This window comes from Chanos chanos, chromosome 2 (assembly GCF_902362185.1).
Source record: "Chanos chanos chromosome 2, fChaCha1.1, whole genome shotgun sequence".
Taxonomy (NCBI): domain Eukaryota; kingdom Metazoa; phylum Chordata; class Actinopteri; order Gonorynchiformes; family Chanidae; genus Chanos; species Chanos chanos.
This window is the reverse complement of record NC_044496.1, coordinates 18,086,865-18,111,976: the sequence shown is the minus strand read 5'-3', so window position 1 is coordinate 18,111,976 and position 25,112 is coordinate 18,086,865. Positions and strand designations below refer to the sequence as shown.

At 43.4% G+C, this 25,112-nt stretch overlaps 1 protein-coding gene across 1 annotated transcript; it reads left to right on the top strand.

The window, feature by feature from the left end:
- Nucleotides 1-471: 471 nt before the first annotated feature.
- Nucleotides 472-24,632, top strand: ccdc102a (coiled-coil domain containing 102A). Its single transcript, XM_030766637.1, has 8 exons — nucleotides 472-1,152; nucleotides 2,462-2,679; nucleotides 3,915-4,023; nucleotides 5,627-5,743; nucleotides 6,677-6,886; nucleotides 16,650-16,820; nucleotides 17,013-17,116; nucleotides 24,494-24,632. The coding sequence occupies exons 1-8, from the start codon at nucleotides 472-474 to the stop codon at nucleotides 24,630-24,632; spliced, it is 1,749 nt and encodes a 582-aa protein (XP_030622497.1).
- The last annotated feature ends 480 nt before the right edge of the window (nucleotides 24,633-25,112 follow it).

The window sequence follows — 25,112 nt, the reverse complement described above, 5'->3', positions numbered from 1 at the left end:
GCCTTTAAACTGCTAGGTTTCCTTAGGACCTTGATGGAGCACTGTGGACGTAGAGGAAGAGAATTGCTATGCCACTGTGAAAGAGGATGTTTGAAAAGTGTGTTTGTTGATTTAACTGTGGGAGAGATTGATGGAACATGTGTTTGTTGTTGTTGTTTGTGGTGGTGGTGGTGTTGTTTTGGTTGCTTTTGAATGCGCCCAGATTAGCATTGGGTTATAGAGTGAGTAAAATGTATCTGAGTCATAAAATTATATTGAAATACTCTTGCGCACAACTATTCACATGAAAGTTCTTTCTGAAAAAAAAAAAAAAAAAATGCCACTAATCTGATTTGACACTAATTCTATTAACATTCTTCCTCCTCAGGAAGTGGATCATGGACTCCTGACGTGGACGAGAATCATGAACTCCTGATTTGGTCACATCGTTTCTTCGCTTCTGGTGTTTTCGGACTCATCATTGGCTCTATGATGAACCACACGCCCAGCCCTCATGTTGCCGAGGCCACCAAGTCAGGGTCAGGCCTGCTGTGTGGCCTGGGACTGGGGCCGGACCGGGTGAGGTCCCCGGACAGCCTGACACACACACCCAGCCCCACAGGGGGCACGCCAAGCTCCAGCCCCCCGTTGCTGCTCTCTCCTGGTCTGGGGTGCGAGAGCGCCGGAGGCGACTGGGAAAGCCGCGAGGAGCTGCGGCTGCGGGAGCTGGAGGAGGCGCGCGCTCGCGCGGCTCAGATGGAGAAGACCATGCGCTGGTGGTCCGACTGCACCGCCAACTGGCGCGAGAAGTGGAGTAAAGTACGCGCTGAGCGCAACAGAGCGAGGGACGAGGTTCGGCAACTGCGGCAGCGCCTGGACGCGCTCACCAAGGAGCTGACGGGAGTACGACGCGAACGTCAGGAGCTGGCCTCAGAGAACGAACAGCTCCGAATGGAGGCCCAGCGTCTCCGAGCGGACCAGACCTCCCCGGCCAACGCGCTAACCTCAGCCCCACCCTCCTCTTCGTCAACAGCGTCCTCCTCGCCCTCTCAACCCACGGCATCAGACGGCAAGCAACAGAGCCAGGAGGAGGAGAGGGCGAGGGAGGGACCAGGGTCTCCAGAACAAGAGCCTGTGAGAGATGTGAGCACAGAGAGACCAGAGAGACAAAAGGTAGGTCAAACGCTAGACTCAAAGACAGAGTTAGGAGAACCAGACAGAAAGGCTAGACATTACTCCGCTCACAGTAAACCACATTAACTATGGTACACGAAAAACGAAGCAGAGAAAGGAGAAGATAAAAGAAACCTCATACTAAGACACATGTCTGCTTATGTTCCTTCGCACACAGTGCATAATGCCTGAAACTCAGAACACCTTCTTTCATGTAGTGTGCTTTTAATCGCCCCCTGGAGACCAAATGTTCTAATGGAATTCCAGTGGGCCTGGGGCACGAGTGACCCCTGTCTCTTCCCATTCTGTTTTTCGGAGGTGGGGGCAGTGTCTGTGCTTGAGCAGAACAGTTTGTGGTTGCAAGTGAATGCAAATGTTTGCTATGAGGCACAGTCAGTGTGGACGGAAGGTATGCCTGTGCACCTCCACAGGACAACGTTTTAGTTTTGAGGTCAGCAACAATTTCTCAGACTACAGCTCATACAAGGCCAATTCAGAATTATTTTCAAAGTAAACAGCACTGCTAGCATAGCCTGATTCAAAGCCTTGTTTGATTCTGTCCCATTTCCTGCCACTCCATATCTGGCTCAACACCCACAGGCATGCTGAGTACTTCCACATGTGAAACCTTGGGTCGGTCAAGTGCAAATGCATGCCTCTGGGTCCCTCTTGTGGTAGGAACTTGTTATTGTATTTGTGTTTCTGTAACCCTAATGTTTATTGAAGGTTCATGCAACCTCAGGAAATTGGCAGTGTCCTCCGTCTTCCTCCTTGGGTATGCGCTTTGATATATAATCCCTGCTCTAATGAAAAGGATTTGTGCTTGAAAGGACTAGTAAATTCTTTTTTTTTTCTTGTCGATTTGAAATGACGAGTTAAGGAAGTATGACAAATGTTATGCGAGTGTTATAGAAATGTTAGTGTCTAGGTTTAGATGTAATTAAGGAAAAGTAAATAAGAGGCCTGATTTCTGTCTCTTTTGTCCAGCACCTCATACCTCTACAAGATGAGTGAAAATAGCTATGTAAATGTTTAGCTACAAGGATTATGTAACTTGTGTTGAAGGTTAGTTGTGTTATTCTGTGTTTATGGTAATTATACAGGGAGTAAACAATTTCAGTGACAGTAATTGCATGAGATGTGAAATTAAGGAAGAAATTTAGTTTATGAAGTATATCTGTACTCTGTGTGTGGATGTTCTCTTCTCATCTGTATTGCTACACCTCTCTCTCTCTCTCTCTCTCTCTCTCTCTCTGCTCTCTCTCTCTTTCTCTCCCTCTCTGCTGTTGCTCTGTTCTGTGCTTCTCAGGAGCTTGAGCTCTTTGATGCTCTTCTAAAGGCCAAAGCCGAGGGTCCAGACTCCTGGGACTCTCGCAGTGCCAGCAGCCTGCGTTCAGCCCTCAGTCGCCAGGACCGCAGTCGGCTGCTATGGGATGATCTGGCCTCTCTGGAGGAGGACTCCAGTAAGGTCAACGCCCTTCAGCTCCGCTTGGACGAATCCCAGAAAGTCTTGCTGAAGGAGCGCGAGTAAGGACATAGGGGACGCGTAGCATTTCTGTTCCTCTGTATGAATAGGCATTCATAATCAACGTTGTGTCAAACTAATATCTTTATTCAGGGTTTCCATTTTCAAATGAACCTTCTGGAGAAGTGACAGAATGTGCTGAAAACAATTTTTGGGCCTACACATTAAGTATCAAATAATGTAATGCCCTGAAAACTAAAGACTGCCTGAGTGACGTTAAGTAGCTGAGATGCTTTGTCATTGTGGATAGAAGCAGAAGTCTGATATGTACTTCAGATTCAAACATGCTACAAAAACTTAAAATCTAAAGTGGCATTCTGGCATCTTGAACTGAACCAGAAATGTAATTGCAACTGATGGAACTATTTTGTACTCCTGTTCCGTGACATGGAGCATTGATATTGGCTTCAGGGTGCTCAGTGCATTACAGTGTCATTACATCCCTGTGTCCCTGCCCCTGACGCTTTCCATTCACTGCTGATAATGTTGACGTAAAGTGACAAATGTCTTTGATTATGGTTGGGCTCCCTGGAACAGGATAAAATGAAATCCTGATGCCTATTTAATTAAACACACACACAGAATTAGGGACTAATATGAACATAACAGGCTGCAGAATCTGCTGACGGAAATTTTGTTTCACGCGGAGATATCTCCACTCGGCTCTGAAAGCGGAAACCATGCTTATTTAAGTCATCTGACAATCAGTGAAGAAATTCTTGCTTGCCATTTCAAAGAAGTACGATGTGACATCATGATCAGTTTGTGAGGGGCATTCAGGAAACAGACCACAGAGGCGTTCTTAAAAAACAAAAAACAAAAGAAGAAAGGAAAAATAGTAAAATGGCTTTGCTTGAAGCAGTCTGCATCCTTATGCCATTATTTCTAGCTTTCACTCTGCCTCCAGTGCCTGCCAAATTCAAAGGTCAGTGTATTTTTGAAGAGAGAGAAATAAGGGGAGGAAAATGAAGGTTGGGCTCATAAAATAAAGTAAACTGAGGAGATGTTTTGCTCTTAAGGTACAGCTGAGGTTAGCAGCCTCTTTAATATGGTGCATCAGCAGTGGGCCTCTCGTTTTACTGATCATTTAGTTTTAATTAAACCATAGGTGAGAGAACCATCAGAATGTTCTATAATGTTCTATAATGCTCTAAGCAATGTATTTACTCACTGAAGCTGTACAGCGCTGTTATTTTGACTGAATTGTTATATCATTATAATCTGCTCTTCGTTTCAGGGACAAACATGCACTTAGTAAGAACATTGAGAAGCTGGAGGCGGAATTAAGCCAGTGGAAACTTAAATATGAGGAGTTGAACAAAAGTAAACAAGAGGCCCTGAAACAGGTGAGAACTGCTCTCATTAAAAGCCATTGGTTTGGGTGTGAGGCGGGTTTGAAGTTCATTCTGTCCTCAGAATGATAACTTAAGACAAGCTCCAGTCACTGGCCCTCTACCAGTTCTCTTAAGACTGTTCTTTTTTTCCCCTCTTTCTTTTACCCACTTTCAAAAGCCTCAGTATAGATTCTTCATAAAGATACATGAGCTCAGGGTCATGGGAAAGGGTCATGGCGTTTTCCAGGGCCAGTCATTCATAGGCCTTAGACAAATGACATTAAAAGAGCCAAAGCTTGTTTGCTGTAAGACAAGATTTTTAAGAGGGCACTAATGATTGCCTGCAACCTGAGTAAGGTTGAGAGCAGTAACATTTTAAGAGATTAGTAACCTTAGAGTTGAGAAATCATGGTAACTAAAGTTACATTTTTGTATGCGATTTCTCCCTTCAGATTGAAAAGATCAGTCATATACCCACAAGTGGTACACTTGAAGGCAGCTTGTGAAATAATGGTGGAGACAAGAGTCTTATGGTCTCCTCTTAGGAGGAACCTGTGTGTAGGCGTGGTCGTGTTTATGGGCGTGAGGAAGGTCCTCCTGGCTGCAGTCACTAATAGTTGATCAGTGTCACTGACACTGTTCTTGGCTGATTACAGTCTTACAGACATCTCCAACACTCAGTCGCTCCTGCTGTGATTGATATCAGATGAACTCTGCACCAAGTGACACCCATGTATGACCACCAGGGGGCACTCTGTGTCCAATGAAGGATATTTTGCTGTCATCTTACCCCAACACGAGGGTTAGTGAGCACAGATATCTGGCCATTGGTCATTTTATGATCGTTGGAGGTTGAAGAGAAAGTGTACAGTGTGTATTTTATTGACATTGGTGTCGTTCACAATAAATTCATGTGTGATTCCTTTTGTAAAATAAAACACACCCCCACATACACACACGCACACACACACAAATACTTTACAGTCAAAAGCCCTTTGAACTGAATTGCTGTTTTGTGAATGAGATGCATCATTGAGAAATTGACTGTGACTGAGTGGAAATGAGTGAGGGATGATTGCGATGGCCTGGTAGGGTGGGGCGAGTTGTAGGAGAGGTGATAGGAGGATGGCTGATGAAAAAAGAGAGAGAGAGGGGAGTGTAGGCAGGACAGTGAAGGTAAGAGCATCTTTGCCTCAGAGGAGGAGAAGGGAAATTTAGTGGTGAAATGGATGAAACGCCCGTGCCGGGCCCAGCTGTGCGAGCACAAAGCCTGCAGTGCATGTTAAGTACTGAGGCAGGCTGAGCATGGAAGAGGTGAGAGCCTCTGTGGAGAGACTATACAATCACCATAAAGCTTCTCACTCTCTCATTATCAGAGCTGTTGGAAAACTGTTGAGTTACTCGCCATGTATCCAGAACATCCACAAGACCTCTTCTAACCTCCAACCTGTTAAGCACTCCACAGTTCTTTATCATTCTAACAGTGAAATGTGCACAAAATGATTACATTTTGACTGTTCAGTATATTTTAAAATAAGAGTATTTTATACTGTGCTACAGCAAACATCTGTAACCGTGATTCTATTTATTTATTTATTTATTTATTTATTTTCAGCTGAACCTCCTGAAGGAGATGCATCAGGATGAGCTGGGTCGCATGTCAGAGGACCTGGAGGATGAACTGGGAGCCCGCACCACCATGGACAAGAAACTGGCAGAGCTACGGGCAGAGGTGACTCACAGTTTCCCCACCCGCTGCTCCTACGACAGACATCTGCACGTGACCAGTCCATACAGGCGCTGCTCCTGCCTGGTGGAGCGCTGCTGTTCATTTGCATATAACTGAATTAGCTTAGGAGATACCCTTAACTCAGAATAAATTCAAAACCACATGTCCAGCTTTTCAGAATTTTATCCAAGTTCTTACTTTGCCACAGCCCATCCAGTTAAATTATGCATTGGATCCTCTCTCACTCTCTGCCCACTAATTCCTCTCGCAGTATCAGTCAGACCATCACGCTTGGGCGGCCACACTGTTTGGTTTAGCGTCCTCTTTGATGTGTTCTTTTAAGAGCTCCGCTGGCCCTTGGGCTTTTTCAAAGGGCCATGTTGTAGCATCCAGAAATTCCCCAGCCCTGACAGTTCAGCAACACTGCACAGCCATAGCTCCCCCTCCAGGAGCTGAGCTGTTCGCACCACGCTGACTCGGGAATTAGGACCGAGCTTACGCCGTGTGCATGCTTTATGTCTGAGCTATCTGAAGAGAACTCATAAAACGCTAGTGAAGCAGTCCTCCACTTGTAAAAGGTCTCTGCAGGATGTCTTCCCGTTAGACTTGTTTCAGAAGCATCACGCTCTTACTGGAACGTCCTTTAGTTCCTCCTCTCATGCTTTAAATTGTTCTATACCATTGGATCGAGGTAGTCTTTTTTTTTTTTCCCAGGCATCTGTTGTTATGAAGCAGCATAACATTCCCTATCGGACGATAAGAACAGTACATTTCTCCCGAGTGGTTGGTTTAGAGTTTCATTTCGGTTTAGTTTCTCAGCCTTTCTGCTCTAACTTTTTCACTCCTTCTTTCACTCTTTCTCACCGTCTTTTTTCCTGTCTTTCTTTCTCTCGCTCATGTTCTCTGGCTGGCCTGTGGCTTGTGGGGCTGGTGCAGATGGAGCGCCTGCAGGTGGAGAACGCTGCGGAGTGGGGTCGTCGGGAGAGGCTGGAGACGGAGAAGCTGGCTCTGGAGAGAGACAATAAGAAACTGCGCGCACAGATGGAGGACCTGGAGGAGCAGCTGGCCCGTAAGCGTAGGCAGGCAGCCAGCGCCCTGGACACAGATCTCAAGACCATCCAGAGTGAACTGTTTGAAAGAAACAAGGTGAGCCAGGTGGACACGTAGTGTACTCACTCCCGAACAAGCACACCACCAAACTCAATGCCCACCTGAACAAGCTGAACTTCAAGTGACTGGAAACAAGAGTTATCTTCACAATCACCTTATTTCGTAATGATCTCCATAAATTGCGCAACTGACCTCACAATCAAATGACCTCACCATCAGCTGACCTCACAATCAAACGACCTCACATTGGCCTCATAATCGCACAATTCACTTCCTAGTCACCTGGCTGAATGCATAACTGACTTCACAATCACCTGTCCAAACACTGAGCAGACCCCATACCCACACTTCCAAATGCTCGGCTGAATTTCACAGAACTCACCTAAGGACCAATCAAAACTAGCTACTCAGTATGGTATACTCAACTAGGTACACTATATGCTCAGAACAGCCCCACTCTGTAATTTAAGACATGGGTACAGTGCAAAGGACAGAGAATTAAGTGGAAATGGAAACAGCCAAGGAGAACCTTCACATCTTAAATTCAAATTCACCCAAATGGCGTGCAGAGTGTCGCGCTGCCAAAGGACCCAATTACCCCAGGCCACCTATAATTCAGTCTGTGTCATTGAGATTGAGAGGCCTTATCCATCACCGACTGCACGATCTGTCTTCAAGTGCCTGGTGTCCTTGTGCCGCTTCCACTGCGCAGCACTAACAGTTTCACTAAGAGGTCATGGCTCAACTTATCAGGACACGGAGCTCAGCGCTTGCCTCAGATTACATTGTGTCTGCGCTGTGAGCAGGTAGTTAATATGATCGTTAACATCAATACCTCTGCTCTTTCCTTCCTCGTGCTCGTAAAACAGGTTTTCCCCAGTTGCAGTGTTGTCTGTAGGAAGGCTTTTTGCAGTGTATTGGTCATAAGAGGGGTTTTATTTACAGCTTTTCATTGTTTTGTTTTTTTTTGTTTTTTTTAGTATTATAACCAGTATTTATATGCATACTAGCGAGAAGGGGAACTCAGAGAAGAGGAACCTAGGAACTTTTTTCCCCCCATCTGCCATTTCAATTACACAGATTCTTTCCCACTTTCATCAGATGTTTGTTCTCTTACTCTTTCTCTTGTCCTGTACTTACCTCTTTTTCTCTCCTGCAGTATCTATCATCCTCTCCCTCATCTTTGTGGCCACGTAATCCACAAGCCCAGCTATGTCTGTGAGGTACTATTAAAAGCCTGGGTGAAGGAGTCTTAACACCGCGTGTTGGTCCTCTCTGAGCACCATTCTGGAGTGCAGGCTGAGATTTATAGAGTGGTGTTAAAGCACTATTTGTGCTTCTTCTGTAAATCACTCACTCATTCATTCACTCACTCACTCCTTTACTTCCCCTCCACACACTGAGGGAGGAAAGAAAGAGAAGAACAGGGAGAGCTGGTGAGTGTAAAAGAGAGAGAGATGGAGTGAGGGAGAGGATAATTGGGAGTGGAGAGAGAATAAAAAATGAAGAGCAGACAGATTTTTAAGAAAGGTAAGGAAAGAGTCGCTGACATGGATTGAAATAATTGAAAAGAGCAATAGTAAGAGGAGAAAATCTTGAGAATACTGGGAGAGTTAAATATATGCATTGTGAGAGCTAAGCTTGAGAGGCCTGAGAGTGGAAAAGGGTTTTGGTATGTTTGCTGTAACGCTTTAACGGTCGCATGTGTGTGCAGACGAGCGCAAGCGTGCACTCGCGCGCGTTTCACCCGTCCACACGAGAAGGTTTCTGCGATTGGTTGTGTTGCGATGGTTTGGGCCATAGCCTCAGAAACAGCGGGAGATTGATGGGCTTTCTGGGAGCTGTTGAGAAGAACGGATCGATGAGGACAGGGCAAGAGAAACACGGCGTGCGATGAAGACAACGCAACGTCACAGACAAAGAATAAAGTGTGATTGATGCCAAAATCATATCCCCCTACCCGGCCAGCACTCTCCAGCAGTCCAACGGCCAAGGCCAAGATTGATGTCCTCTGTCGCGTAGCTATTCAGCCAGCATGAGGGAAAGCTGGGGAATGGAACTGTGTGACTGCTTTTTCTGTGTGTGTCTGTGTGAATATGTGTATGTGTGACTGAGTGTGCTTGTGTGTGTGTGTGTGTGTGTTTGGATAGCTTATTCATATGAAAACTACAGAGATATTGATTGGGTCCTTTTGGTTTCAAATTGTGTGTTCAAGGGTTTTGCTTCTCTATTTGTGGATAGCAAAACAATTACTACAACAATTTACAGTCAAAAATGGTTTTCTTTGGAAGTGAACATGGTGATATATCTCATATATGTCTTAGATATATCTTTCTCTAAAGCAAATAGTACAAAAATATATGATTTGTGAATTGAGTCTTAAAATAATAAGCAGAAAAAGAGTACAATGGAGTCCATGGCTGGAGTTTTCATTTTTGAGGTGGTTTGTATAATTTCAGAGCTTGTGTGGCCAACATTATTCATGCTGGTCAAACATTTCTGTTCTACATGAATAAGTAATGCTAATAGTGGGCTGTTGATTCCCCAGACTAATCAACATCATTCAAAGTAATGCAGAATTAAAACCGTCTATTAAAACCACCTCGCACAGGATCTGCATTTTAGATGATCGGTGCCTAGAAATCTGGGTATCTAGGTTCTCCTTCCACTGTCTGAAATGAGAGCGATTCTTATCTTATGTAGCAGTACATTTAATGCAAATGATTTTGAATCTTGTCTCTGACATTAACGTTTTCTCAAAGCAGCTTTGATAACTGTAAGTCAATATAAGGTATTTGTCTTTCTCTTCATTTGCCTTAACAGTTTTCACAACCTCTAGTTCTCCTTTTCTGTTCTGAAAGAGGGAGAAGTGAGCGATAAATGATTTACACAAGCAGTGTGACATGGACCACTGTGGTTGTGTGGTTGGTTCCCCAGGCTTGTGTCAGAGTCATGTGTAAAGTCTGTCTGTGTGTGTGACGTGTGCAGGTGGGAGTGTGGAACGTGCTCTCCAAGAGCTGAATCCCTCCATTATGGAGATAGTTAGTCTGATATCATGCCCAGTTTTACAACATCTGAATGTATACCCACAGTGTGTGTGTGTGTGTGTGTGTGTGTGTGTGTGTGTGTGTGTGTGTGTGAGTGTGTGTGTGTGTGTGTGTGTGTGTGTGTGTGTGTCTGAAAGACCGAAAGAGAGAGAGAGAGAACTAGAAAAGGAAGTGAGGGAGCAGGTGTGCCGTGTGGTGCGTCCCATTTGCACGGTACACATTGTATGCGACACAGCATTTCATCACTCATCCCAGCACACCATCCATCAGGAAAAGGTCTGATAACAGCATCAGTCGTGTATGAGCCCTGGGGGACGGGTGGCTTTGGCCTACAGGTGCAGGCAGTTGATATAGACAAGCTGGATGGAACCAGCCAAAGCTCAGAGGTTCCTGCTGCTGTCTCTCAGCCCCAAGCAGCAACACGGACTCTACCATGGCTTTCCACACAGCTGCAGGTCAGCAGGGCGTCATGGAGTATTACACACATCAAAAGGGAAAGAGTCAGAAACTCATGGTAACACCGCCCGGCGAAGATATGACTGTCTCTTTCCTTTTTTATTCTTTGTTGTTGTTGTTTTTTTATCATGGAAGAAAAGACAGCTTTGTTTGGCCATATACCTCCCACAGAGACTAATGGTACAATGAGAGTAACCTCTCTTGTTCAGAGCTGCGTATGTACAGGTTTGCAAGTGTGTCCTTATTCAGTTGTTGCGACTGGTTTCCATGCGGGTGTGTGTGCTGTTCCAGACAGAATATTCTTTTATTCCACTGGGGTTTGTTCAGTCTAGAGTTGAGTTGCTTTGAACCAGAAGCAGAGCCCATCTTCTTAACACATCAAAAAGACAGGTGTCTATCCTTCAGAAGGTCAGGTTCAATCTGTGTTTTTATACCTCTCGCTCTCTCCCCACAGAGGTACCATGGCAGCAAAGGGAATATCTCATTCACTCTGTCTCTCTCCATCACTCACTCTCTGCCTGTCTCCATCTTTCTCTTTCTCACTTTCTCTGTTAAAATCCAAACTTCCTTGACCATCTCTCCTGCTGCCAGCTCAGCCATGCAGATGTCAGCAGCCCCTCCCATGGAGACAGGCTTGACCAGTCACCAATCACAGTGATTAATGAGGCCCTATTCAGCTCTCATCTGCTTGACCTAACTGGAGGGCCCTAGCATGTTCAGTGGAGCGTAGTCAAGAGGAGCCATGGGCCTTTGCCAGGCTTTTGCCTTTTGCTTAGTGTCGCATACATGTTAGTGCAGATGTGTTTGGGTTTGTGTGTTTGTTTATATGTGCATTTGTGTGTGTGCGTGTGTATATGCGTGCATGAGCTGTCTTATCTTGCTGATATTTCATGCTGGCTTACGGGTTTCATACTGGTAAATGGGTTATCTCATATCTCAGATTCACATTTGCTCCTCTCCAGATTTATCATGCAACCTGCTGTTTCCTCTGAGGGTGGACCCTTTGCAGATTTTTCTCTCCCTGTTTCCTCTTCCCATGTTTCTGACTCACTCCCCCCCCCCCCCCCTTCTCTTAAAGGGGAACCAAATTGTGTGCTAAAACAGTTTGCCTTTAGAGAATTTTCCCCCATCCCATGAAGAGTAAGGGGGAAATGTCTTACTTTGGAAAAGATGGTCAGCCAGCTCTAGGTTCTCTGTAATCGGTCAAGATTTGTGTGATTGTTTTGGTAAACTGTGTTGTTATTGGTCAGTTGTGTAACCATTACAGGTACTTATGGGGAGTGTTTTAGGTCTGAGTGCACCACTGGACTGAATATACCTCTAGTGTTAGCCTTAAGTACCTTCATGAGAACTAGAGCCTGTCTCTGAAGAGCTATGTTTGACATGTAGGAGTAGATCCTGAATCCAAGACAGCACATTCTGGTTATGACAGATATCATGAAAACCAAGGATGTGCCCCATTAACAATGTCAGTGGCTGGTTAATTAATCACAAACACATTAATGCCGTTTACAATTGATTTGTCTGTATTTTTAACACAAGAGCTTGGAAAACTATACCAGTACATCACTACATGTGAACAAAATAACATATGCACATTTCTCACGGGGCCACATATGCAAGCGCATGTGTGTGAGCATGTTTGTTTGTAGTGATATCACTATGTGTAGCGCTACATCTAGTAACCTTGAGTTGTTTACCTGAATGAGCGGGTCCATCCGCACATCATTCACTGGTCTCCACCAATCACACTTCAGTCTACAGGGCAGTTTTAGCTGCAGGAAGCCAACAGTGTAAATGACTCCATTAGTGCCTGCTGGAATGGGTTATTTATGACACATGAGGTTGTGCCCCAGTTAGCAAGTCATTACAATATGCCATTCTTGTTGATCCAGAGTTCATGTCCGACCCAAAGGTACAAATGCATCTGTGTGTGTCTGTGTGTGCGTGCGCGCGCGCATGTGTATGTGTGCCTATGTCAGTGTGTCTGTGTGTGTTTGTGAGAGAGAGGGAGAGAGAGAGAGCCCTAATAAACGACATAATTGACTTGTTGAAATGTACTGGAGCGGTTCAGTGAATAGAATCTAAATGCTTTTAGAATAGGTAGAGTTATTAATAGAAACAATTATCACAAAATAAGAAACTTTCATTGCTGTCTAAGGCAGCATCTTACTTAATCAAAGTGAAATTTGATTGAAATGACAGTTTCACTTTTCAGGAAAGGTTGTTGTGCTGAACACATGCATGCATATGTATTAAGACTAAGTAGAGAGCACAGAAAAGAGAAAATGGGAACATAAGTGGATATCCAGGAGGCCACCATAGATCCAAATAAGTGTTTGTTACCACTACTCTGAAATATGTCTCAAAGATGAATATGGGTGCATTGGTCCAGGAAGAATTAGTGCATTATTAGGGAGCAGGGAGGCTGGACTTAACTGGTAAAATGAAGGGTAATGGAAGGGGCAGGGAGCTAAACAAAAAATGGAGAGAGTGTGATGAGATGACAAAAGCCAGAGATGCTGAGTGAAAAGAGGCAGTGAGTGTTTATCATAGATATGCAAATTTGCAAGAGGAAGAAGTATATAAGTGAATGATAAAGATATTGAGGACTAGACCCTCTAGACAGTGAAATGGCAATGAAATAATAGAGGTTACACAGAGGGGAAAGGGGAGGGGCACTGGGAAGATTAGATGACTGAAGAGAAAGAGGGTGCAGGTAAAAGAGGTTACAGTGATATTTATTGTAGTGTGTGTGTGTGTGTGTGTGTGTGTGTGTGTAAACAAAACAAACACCTTCCTGCCTAATGGAAATCTGAAGGAGATTAACTTCAGCCATTGCCGTGGGCAACCCCGTGGCAACGCACCTGCTCCACCAATTACTGCTACTGAACATGGCTTTCCATCTTAGGGTCAGCACAAGTCATGGCCATGGTTCCTGGGTGCCTGTGCCTACGTCTCTGTTAGTCCAGCCCTCTGGGCACTGTATATTTAGTGAAGGTTGCATTTCATGACAGAGTATTGAATTCAGAGATGCAGGGAGTCCAATGAGGCTTAAGGTCATGGTTATTGAAAATTGAAATTCGAACTGGAATTTCACAGAGAGATTCATGAGCCTTCCTCCCTCTTTTGCACTTCATTCATATTTTGTATAAAGTCCTTTTTTTTTTTTGTATGAAATTTTCAGCTGATGTTGTTTAGCAGTCGCCCTAGGGGCCAGTCTTAGAGCTGAACTGTGGTGGAGAGTGAAAGTGAATCAACACACTCAGTGGCTGTCAGCTGAAATACGATTATAAAGGCGTAAGCTCACAGAGAAACCATTACAGCTCCCGCTGGCTCCCACATCCCCAGTTTTCCATCGATTGAGCACCCATCCCCCCCCCAGAGCCGACTCTCGTTAGACTGTCTCGTTAGAGTTTATGTAGGCCCAGGCTGCAGCGGCGCTCCTGCAGTGTGAAAGTGAGAGTCAGAGTCTGTGAACGGTCTCAGGGTACATGGGTAAAATGTATAGTTTAGTGTAAACGTTTACTGTTCTCTCCAAGAGATATTCAGGGTATGTGTATAACATGTGTATACTTTATTTTTGTCTGTTTGTGTGTGTGTGTTTACTATCGTGTGTGTGTGTGTGTGTATATATATATATATATATATATATGTGTGTGTGTGTGTGTGTGTGTGTGTGTGTGTGTGTGTGTGTGTGTGTGCACAGTGCACAAATACATGTTTCTAAATCCATCTAGAGAAAGGTTTGTAACCTTGCCTGTGTGTTTCAGTGCAGTAGATACACATGTGGTGGCTGGTAGTGGTACATGTCTTTGTTTGAGTCAGTCAGGCAGATGTTGCGCCAGACTTCAGGGTCTGAGACCCAGTCAAGGAGAAACATTTAACAGTCAGCCTCGCGTGACAGTCCCCCCAGAATAGCCCGGCTATACCTCCCCCTCTGTCTCTCCTCTCCTGTTCATCTTGGCATTTGTGTTTGTTAATGTTTCTCTGTCCATCTTTTGGTCTCTGTGTGTGTCTAACCCATGTCATTGTCTGCCAATTATGTTAGTTTATATTTATGTGTTTATGTCTCTGAATGTAATGTATGTGTGGTGTATTTGTTGGTGTGGATGTGTGTGCGTCTGTGGTGGAGTGATGTTCTTTACTATCATGGATCATTCATTAGGCCCTGTCATGTTTTATTCATGTAGTTCACTCTTTCCTGGAGTTCCTCTATACGCTCTTTATCAAAACAGTCTCACTGAAGGACCCAAACTGCCTCCGGATGAAAATTTAAATCTTCTACCACAGAGGTCTGTTGCATTTCCAAGTTGGATGGATTAGTTAACCGGCTTTTTCATCTCATGCCAGTTTTGCTTAGACTCCTTTATGCATTCTGACATTCCTTGTTCACGAGCAGTGTATCTCCTTTTAAAAGTCTCTATTTTCATCTGATATCATAAAGTCACTCATGACCTTTCCATATATTTAATGCTGCGTCTTTCATCATATCCATATTTTTAATACCACAGATTACTTTTTGGTTCATGCCCAGTAACTTTGTTCATTAAGCTTTCTTCTTGTCCTTTGTCATCTGTCCAGTCCATCAGTATTGTCTTATTCCATTTTAGTGTCTGGTGTTGTGGTGCATTCCTTGAATTTAAGAGTATTTAATGAACATTTGACTGCCAACAGAGTTCATGTCTGTGTGGTGATGGTCATTCAGAGTGAATAGAAAATAAATACATGAACAAGATAAAGTACCAAACTCATCAACATTAATAGCCTTAAACACGGTCTTGCCAAGACAATAAAGTAAATCACCAGGAAAAACATTTTCTCATAATTCTTCTCCGTTTGTATCCTCAGTTGTCCGTGTCCCCTGGGTGCCCAGTTCACAGATGAATTCCACGTACAGACTACTTTTCCCCAGTTCTCAGGTTAACAGTGTTGTGTGTCTCACAGTCAAACAGAAATAGATCATGTCCTCGTTTCATGTGACCCAAAAATGAACAGAGAGCACCACGGAACATTCTTTCTCCAGATAACACTTAAACTCTGGCGTGTTGTGTCTTGTGTTTGTGATGGGCTACAGTTGTGACAGACAGAATACACACACACACACACATACACACACACACACACACACACACACACACACACATACACACAGATCTGGCTGCCCCGGCAGAGCATGAGCTTTGTCTGGCCTCTTGATTATCTTCCTAAATTATTAATAGACTCTCACTGACACTCTCTCTCTCTTTCACTCTCTCTCTCTCTCTCCCCCTCTCTCCTCCCATCCCCCACTCTGTGGTTTGCATGTCTTTGTTTCTCTCCATATCTTGACTATAAGGACTCTTATTTCATTTGCGTGTGTAACAGAGCAAGTTATTGTCCAGTTGGTTGCCATAAAAGGACTCGTCTCCCATCTTTTCAGCTTTATCCAGCCCATGACAAATGTGATTCCTGACAAGTGTAAACATTAGCTTACTGCACAGGGCTGCACTGTATGGTATTGTGTTTCATATTAATGTTTCTTCAAGATAACAGTTTGTGTCTTTATTGACCCAGTAAGATATGAAGCCCCACGGAAATGTTTTATGCTTATGTTTTGTTTTCATCAGACATGTTAGTGGGCTCTTTTGTTCATGAAGCGATGAATAATGTCATCATCAAAATGCCTTAAAATATTGGTTGTTGTTTACTGGGTTGCTTTATTGCCGTGTGCATGTAGGGCGTAGCTGCAGTTGTGTGTCAGGTTATTATAGGATTGCTTATCAAGGCAGGTCTGGCCAAACGCTCTAGTCCACAGTGTGAAGCCGAAAGCACCCCCACGCTCTCACTGCTCCTTTGCTCTGGAGAGACAGCACACCTCGTTCCTGTTTGGCTTCTGTCCCTGAAGGTTCTGGAACATTTAAAGGACAGCGCAATGATAAATATACAGTATAAATACACGATATCCAGGTCAAGACTTAAACAAAACCTCATTCCCCTTTCAATACAAAAGAAGGGCAAATGAGACACAGGGACCTCTGACATCTAAAAAGGAGGGATTCATTCATTTACATTGCAGGTTCTCACATCCTGTTCTGGTCAGCTGCATTTTGTCTGTTTGTGTGATGTTTACTGTGACTGTAAAAAAAAAAAAGTTCAGCCATCCTCCAGGCTCGCTTATAAAACACATGAAATTTTGTCATCTCTTAAAATAGATTCTTCACAGTAATCGTAGTTGCAAGAGGACGCCTTAGACAAACAGTTCAAATCCGTCCTCACTTCGTAATATGTAAAGGTTCCTGGCCCTTGTCTTTCAGGAGCTGGCAGACCTGCGCCATGTCCACTCCAAAGTAAAGAAGCAGTACCAAGAGAAGATGGCAGAGTTGGCCCATGCCAACAGACGGGTGGAGCAGCATGAGACTGAGGTGAAGAAGCTGCGACTGAGGGTAGAGGAACTGAAGAAGGAGCTAGGCCAGGCAGAGGATGAGGTTAGAGCAAAGACATATGTACATATGAACTCGCATGGTAATAGCATATAGTTTTTGGTTTTTCTAAATATGCTTCCCTGTATTTATTTATTTGTTTGTTTGTTTGTTTGTTTGTTTGTGCACACAGTATATGAATAAATTTCTTTGGTGGTGATATTTGCGTTAAGCCTTGTTTTGGGACGCGTGTTTCAGCTGGATGAAGCCCACAACCAGAGCCGAAAGCTCCAGAGATCTCTGGATGAGCAGGTGGAGCAAACGGAGAACCTCCAGGTTCAGCTTGAGCACCTCCAGTCAAGGTAAAATCGCTTACACATTGTCAAACCTTCCCTGAGTCTTCTCTCTTTTCCCCTCTGTTTCTCTTGCTCTCTTTCACTCACTCCCTCTCCGTCTCTCGCTCCCTCTCTCGCTTTTTTTTTTTCCCCCCCTCTCTCCCCTTATCATTCCGCGTGCGTTCTGGCTTGCACCTCCCTGCAGCCAATCCTGTGCTACTGAGCTGTGGGTTACCGTAGTAACAGAGAGACTTCATGCAGTGTACTGGGCTCTGGCCCCCCGCAGCTTGAAAGTGGAGTGACAGGCGTATCAACATGAAAATGCCTTCAGGAGCTCTGTGATGGCAAGTGAGTCTGGATAGAAACACCTATTGGAATTGTATTTTAGGGATTCGGGGTCAGTTGTTTGCCCGTATGGGGTAGCAGGTAATTTGGTCATCTGACTGTGATCACAGTAAGAGAGTATAGTCATTGAAGCAATAACCTCTTGACTTCAGAGGCGTCTACTAAACACTGGCTTTTTCACTTGTTCAGACTCCATCTACAGCTTTTTGTAAAAGTACATTCTGGAATTCTTAACCAGATTTTCAAATAAGTTCAGTATAGGGCGTTTGGAAGCACAGTTTGAATGATGGGCAACTTTAAAGGTCACGCATAGTACTGAAATAAAGGACCCAAGTCATCGGTAGCCAGTGCTGTAGAGCTATGAGGGAGAGAGTCAGCTCTACCTCTTACAGAGTTGGAACGGGGTCCAGCGTTGTCAAGGCAATGAAAAAAAGGGAGGAGTCCTTCCCTGGTTGGTGATGTGACAGATGGAGCTTAGTGCTGACCCACGGTTGTCATGGTGAGGGTTGTATTAACACTGAACTGGTACAGGATGATACTGGTTGAGGGTTGTCAAATTGATGCGGGGGGGGGGGGGGGGGGGGTAAAAAGCTCTCATTTCTTTTGACTTCAGGCTTTTTCAAATATTTGCATATTCTCTCAGTAACAGTCAGTACAGCTATGAGGGGGGGGAAAGCATCGTTACAGGCTAACTGTCAGACAGAGAGTAGACATCAGTGCTACTGAGTTTCATGAGGTGATTTCAGACTCTAGATTTGGAGGAGCGGACAGAGAGAGAGAGAGAGAGAGAGAGAGAGGTAGTTTTAAATTGGCTCCTCTAACTGTTGGCCACAGCTCACTGACTCCTGTGAGACTGGAAGTAGCTGTGGTTAAAATGGCCAGGGTTAAAAACGGTATTTCTTGTATGGTTTGAATCATTGTATTATAACTAGGGCCAAAAGTGACTTCAAGACACCAAATTAAGACTCTGAACAAATTAAAAATGGGTTGTAAAATGAACAAATTTTGTACATAGGACTGTATGCTTGTTTCAGTGACTGTTAGTCTGGGAAACCACCCTGATCTCCTGTGTTCAAACATTCCACTTTAAATGGAATTCAAATGGATATGGTTTGAAATAATCACATTTATTTCCAAGGTTAAAGGGGATGGGGGTGTTTTAATTTTCTTGCAGCTGAATCATTTACTGTAATGAATATGCCATCTTTTTTTATGCTTCCTGCTTTATATCTCCCTCTAATGGAGATCTTTAACAGTGCTGTGTCAGAGGAGTCCAGGTGAAAGACATTCCCAGGGTAAACTGTCAGTCATGCAGGTAGTATTTGAGTGTTCAAGCCCCTTTAAAGCACCCACTAACCCAAAGCAGAACGACTGGTTATTCTCACAGTAAGAGAGCTCGGCTATACTCAAAACACCACTAAAACACTGAGCACCCCTAGTGCGACTGTTTGCTTATTTCCCCAGTGAAAGCAGTAAGCTCAACATTCTTTCATCTCTGTATCCCATCCAATGCAACTTCTCTCTCTCTCTCTCTCTCTCTCTCTCTATCTCTCCCTCTCTCTCTCTCTCACTCTCTCTCCCTCTCTCTCACTCTCTCTCTCTCTCTCTCTCTCTCTCTCTCTCACTTACTCTCTCCCTCACTCCCTCACTCTCTCTCTCTCTCTCCCTCCTCCTTCGTCACTACTGTTCTCCCCGGCGCTGACTCTGCCTCAGGTCTATAATCGTAAACGTGATGTCTAAATCAATATAGCTTGGAGGGAAAAGCCCCAGGTGGGTTAGTAGAGTCTTTAGTGTGAGTTGAGGAGTTGTGCGTTTGGCCTATGACAGGTGCTCCTTGTCATTAGGAAACAGCAGCCTCCTGCCTGGTCTTTCCTGACTGCCACACACAGAGTCCTAAACACACTGTCACCCCACACTACCCTCATGCTTCTGATCCATAGCACTCTGAGCACGTTAGCAGCAGTTAGAATAAGGGCCAGCAAAATATGAGAGAGGAGAGTGTGTAAGTTAACCAGGTTAAATTGTCAGAATCCCACGGTTCACTGTTCGTTTTACTCTGTCATCTTTAATTTGCTCATAGCTATCTCTGTGGGGCTCTTCTTTAATTTTTGGGTTTTTTTGGAGGTGTGTAAAGGACGGGCCAAGAGAAGGGCAGAGAGACAGGAGTGGCAGCGCAGAATTTTGCTGTTTATTGGAAGAAGCATCAGTTCATTGTGGGGGAAAAAAAGAAGAAAATCCATTAAACTTTGGAAACCGAAAGTGAAACAAAATAAAGTGAAAAACAAAATAATTCTATACCACTAAACAAAGTGTGCTCTGGCCTCCATTAATAGAGGTCTAAAACCAGCAGAAACCAGTTTAGCCTTTTAGGAAAAATAAATAACCAGTGCTCTGGTACACCTGGACAACAGACAGGGACCCTAAACAGGGGCAAAAGACAGGGACCAAAAAAACAGGAACAAAAGACAGGGACCAAAAAAACAGGGAGCTCCCACACACATACATATAGTTTGGTGGTCAGCACCAAACAACAGACAAAGGGGGTGACAAACAATGGAGCATGGCTAATATATAAATATATACGTTTATAGTTAAACTAATGTATCCACTGAAATTTACATAACGTTATTTAACAAATAATCTCATTAAAGAAAACAAAGCAAAACACATTAAGAACAATTAGGAAACACAGGGTGATGTTTGGTCCCCTCAGGTAATTAAAGATGGTATTTCCCTCCGCCTTGCCTCTTGGAACTCAATAAATAGCCTGTGTTTCCACATGTACCCCTTTTCTTGACTGACCAACCTGGAAAGATGACTCAGGCAGGTAACAATGGATAAAGGTGAATTACAGAATCCCTCAGCAACTAAGTTTGTGCACTTAACTCAGAAACTGAAAGTAAATAAAAGGTTGTGGAAGACAAATGGTAGTTTGTGTTATTATATATGCAGGAAAACTTGCTGAGAGAGGGACAGGGCAGTCAGGTGATCCTGACATCTCATGCCGTGAGAGAAGAGACTCGCCCCGTGCAGTTGGTGGTGCTTTCATGTCTCTGTGATGCTCTCTATCTCTCTCTAGGCATTAGCAACTGCACACTTAATGCACACTTCTGCAAACTGACAGCTCGGCCATAAGCTCCAACTCTCAGGGGGGGTACGATAAAATAGATGTGTGTGTTTAGTGGACACATCGTATGCTGGTGGACCATGAGAAGGCTGAGGTGTGTTATATGAATGTGAGTGTGTGTTAATGTGAGTATGGGTGTTCATGTGAGAATATGTGTGAATGTGAGAATGTGTGTGTTAATGTGAGTTTGTATGGAAGTGCCAGTATATGTGTTATTGTGAGTACACGTGTGAGTATGTGTGTGAATGTGAGTATGTGCATTAATGTGAGTATGTGTGTTAATGTGAGTTTATGTGTTAATGTGACTGTGTTAACGTGAGCACAAGTATGAATGTGATTATGTGTGTTAATGTAAGAATGTGTGTTAATGTGAGCATGTGTGAAAGTGAGTATTTGTGTTAATGTGAGTATGTGTTAATGTGAGTGTGTGTTTTAATGTGAGCATGTGTGTTAATGTGAGCATGTGTGAATGTGAGTATGTGTTAATGTGTGTTAATGTGTGTGTGTGTGTGTTAATGTGAGTATATGTGTTAATGTGAGTATGTGTGTTAATGTGAGTATGTGTGTGACTGTGAGTATGTGTGTAAATGTGAGTATGTGTGTGACTGCGAGTATGTGTGTTAATCTGAGTATGTGTGTTAATGTGAGTATATGTGTTAATGTGAGTATGTGTCTTAATGTGAGTATGTGTTAATGTGAGTGTATGTGCGACTGTAAGTATGTGTTAATGTAAGTATGTGTGTTAATGTGTGTGTGTGTGTGTTTGCGAATGTGAGTGTGAGTATGAGTTAATGTGAGTATATGTGTGAATGTGATTATGTGTGTTAATGTAAGCATGTGTGTTAATGTAAGCATGTGTGTTAATGTGAGCATGTGTGAAAGTGAGTATTTGTGTTAATGTATGTGTGTTAATGTGAGTGTGTGTGAATGTGAGTATGTGTTTTAATGTGAGCATGTGTTAATGTGAGTGTATGTATGACTGTAAGTATGTGTGTTAATGTGAGTATGTGTTAATGTGTGTATGTGTGTTAATGTGTGTGTGTGTGTGAATGTGAGTATATGTGTTAATGTGAGTATGTGTGTGACTGTGAGTATGTGTGTAAATGTGAGTATGTGTGTGACTGCGAGTATGTGTGTTAATCTGAGTATGTGTGTTAATGTGAGTATATGTGTTAATGTGAGTATGTGTCTTAGTGTGAGTATGTGTTAATGTGAGTGTATGTGCGACTGTAAGTATGTGTTAATGTAAGTATGTGTGTTAGTGTGTGTGTGTGTGTGTTTGCGAATGTGAGTGTGAATATGTGTTTTAATGTGAGTATATGTGTGAATGTGATTGTGTGTTAATGTAAGCATGTGTGTTAATGTAAGCATGTGTGTTAATGTGAGCATGTGTGAAAGTGAGTATTTGTGTTAATGTATGTGTGTTAATGTGAGTATGTGTTAATGTGAGTGTGTGTTTTAATGTGAGCATGTGTGTTAATGTGAGCATGTGTGAATGTGAGTATGTGTTTTAATGTGAGCATGTGTTAATGTGAGTGTATGTATGACTGTAAGTATGTGTGTTAATGTGAGTATGTGTTAATGTGTGTATGTGTGTTAATGTGTGTGTGTGTGTGTGAATGTGAGTATATGTGTTAATGTGAGTATGTGTGTTAATGTGAGTATGTGTGTTAATGTGAGTATGTGTGTGACTGCGAGTATGTGTGTTAATCTGAGTATGTGTGTTAATGTGAGTATATGTGTTAATGTGAGTATGTGTCTTAATGTGAGTATGTGTTAATGTGAGTGTATGTGCGACTGTAAGTATGTGTTAATGTAAGTATGTGTGTTAATGTGTGTGTTTGCGAATGTGAGTGTGAGTATGTGTTAATGTGAGTATATGTGTGAATGTGAATATGTGTTTTAATGAGAGTGAGTGACTCAGCTTTTCACATTTGCTCTTCAGAGTCTGTCTGTAAGAATGGGCTAAAACTTGGTCATTTGCATTATGGATTGAGAGAATGAGATTGCGTTGTGTTGCATTGCATTGTGTTATGTTATGTAATTAGTTTGGGGGATGAAAATTCTAAAATAAGTTGTGACTCATGGATGAGTAATTTAGGCATTGTTAAACGCTTGAATCAAAAATGTTTGAAATTCTCTCTCTCTCTCTCTCTCTCTCTCTCTCTCTCTCTCTCTCTCACACACACACACACCACACAGACACACACACATACAAACACACACACTTTCTTATTCTCTTTCTTTTCTCTCATAATCTCTTCTCCACTCTTCTCTTTTGTTCTCTCTCCTTCACCTTTAGGGCCACTTGTATAAAGGTAACCTCGCTAAGTGTTTGGGTTCAATCAAAAAGCTTTTAGTGTTGTATCGGCCTTGCAGTGGTCAGAACAGAGCAGTGAGTAATTTAGCACCATTAAAAGAAGAGCACTTCCTGTCAGCGAGTCCCAGGGCAGTCTTGTAGAGAACAGATCCGGCATGTAGCGTTGCCAGTGAGAGCAGGAAGCCAGTCTGCTTAACCTTTCCTTTGCGTCTCCAAGCTAATAGGCCCTGCGAAGACAAATGTAAACGCTTAAACTCAGTCCTGAAACTTAACTGAGCACAGAAAGTCTCTGCTAACATACATTAAAATAAAAAAAGTAGTGTTATAGTGCATGGTAACAGAAAAGAAATCTGGTGGAATGTCCTGAAGACATTTGGGTATTGTTTGTGTTATGATCTCTTTTGTTGTTTCAACCTCAGCGTTTTGCAGTAATTAAAAAGCCAGAAGAAAAAGTGCTCATACTTCGTACCAGCCCCGTGCTGAGCTTGACATCAAGTTCAAAAGTCTTCATATGTGGTGTTGTATAATTTATCATGTTCCTGTGTTATTATCCAGCCGCAACCTGCAGGTCTCTCTTTTTTTCTCTCTCTTTAACTCTCTTCCTCGCTCACACACTCACTCTCTCTCTCTCTCTCTCACTTTCTCCCAGTCATTCACCACACATTCATTCATTCACTCATTCACTCACTCACTCACTCACTCACTCACGGGATCATATACACATCCTTATTTTAACTGGATGCTCACCGGCTCATAGACATGGTGTAAATTTGCCCAGCTGGTTTCTCAGTCAGCAGGTGCAGTCTAATGGCACAGCTAAGTGAGATTAAGTTTGTGTCCTTATGTAGCAGGACAGATACAAATAAAACCTCTGAGCAGAAAGAGGAGGAGATAAGCGGTCTGAAAGTGAGTGTGCATCCCAGCAGTGAAAACAGAGAGGGAGTCAATGAGCGCAGGTTGGTTTAAGGAATTAAAGTGCTTTTTTGTCTTGGTCATTAGTGCCATTAGCAAAGCCATGAACACAAGAGAAGTGTGTTGTGCCTCTGATGACACCATGAATCAATTCAAGATGAAGATCTATCCTCCTAAGCGAGTGATAAATCATTTCAAACTTTTCTTACTAAACGCAGTAAAGTGCTTCATGTGGATTTTCCTCGGCTGAAAGCAGAATCCTGCTTTAGCTTTATCAGAGCAAATGTTCTTTGTCAGGTTTGAGTGTCAGTACATAGAACGCTTGGCATTTTAGTTTCCCTGTTTGCCGTTAGTTGCCACAGAGGTGATTAGAAATGCATTATTCATTGTTTGTTTACTGTCATTTTCACATTAGTTGTTTAGGGGGTTTGAGTGGCTGATACTTAAACTCTTTTCAAGTAATAGCTCATTGTGTTGCATGTAAACAAGCACAAACAGTAATTCATTTCAACTCAGTGAGTCGATTTTTACACAACAGTGTTCCATCGTCCCACTCAGTCTCCTTCGTCTTTTCCTGACCCTTTGATGTCCGTTTGCCTTTGCTGGACCGGGCTGGTTTCGCCGGATTCCTTGTTAGAAATCTTTTGTTATTTTTAGACTCTGCTCACTCCGGTTCTCCTCTCTGTCTTTCTGTTTTAAGACTGAGGCGTCAGCAGAATCCTGGCCTGTTTGGCAAGATGAGATCTTCAGCCTCGTCCCGCTTCAGCCCGGAAAATCCAGATGGCGCCCACAGTGACCCGGACGACGAGGAGGAGGAGCTGCAGATTCAGATTCCCTGAGCGTCTGAACCGGCAGCGGGGGGAAAAAAAAACAGAGCAACAACCCCAGAGGGAGGGAGGGAGGGACGGAGGGAGGCCAGGCCGACAGATGGCACTCAACGTTTTACAATTACGCCCAGTCATTTCCAGAAGACGTACAGACGCTGACTTTTTGGGAGGGGGGGTGGGGGGCTTTGACCCACGGATGTCATCCTCTTTATCAATAGCACACTGACCAAAAAAAAAAACACGCTTTCCCATGGTTACCTGTCCACCCTGTTTATCACTATTAGATCAGAAGAGGGCCAACAGCAGTCAGAAGATCAAGCTCATTCAGTTTACAGCAGAAGTGATGTCACTACCTCCCACAGATCACTACAGCTTCATTACCACTCTCCCTCAACCTATCCTTATGCACTTATTCATCTCACTATCATTTTCACACTTTTATCTCATCCCTATCTTCTACATAGTTTACCCCAAGGCTGTCAAATAAAAAAT

What these genes read in the sequence shown, in the direction of transcription:
- ccdc102a (XM_030766637.1), top strand. Translation starts at nt 472, where the DNA reads ATGAACCACACGCCCAGCCCTCATGTTGCCGAGGCCACCAAGTCAGGG. An exon ending in AACAAGAGGCCCTGAAACAG is followed by an intron (nt 4,024 to 5,626) that starts GTGAGAACTGCT and finishes ATTTATTTTCAG; the next exon opens with CTGAACCTCCTGAAGGAGAT. An exon ending in AACTGTTTGAAAGAAACAAG is followed by an intron (nt 6,887 to 16,649) that starts GTGAGCCAGGTG and finishes CTTGTCTTTCAG; the next exon opens with GAGCTGGCAGACCTGCGCCA.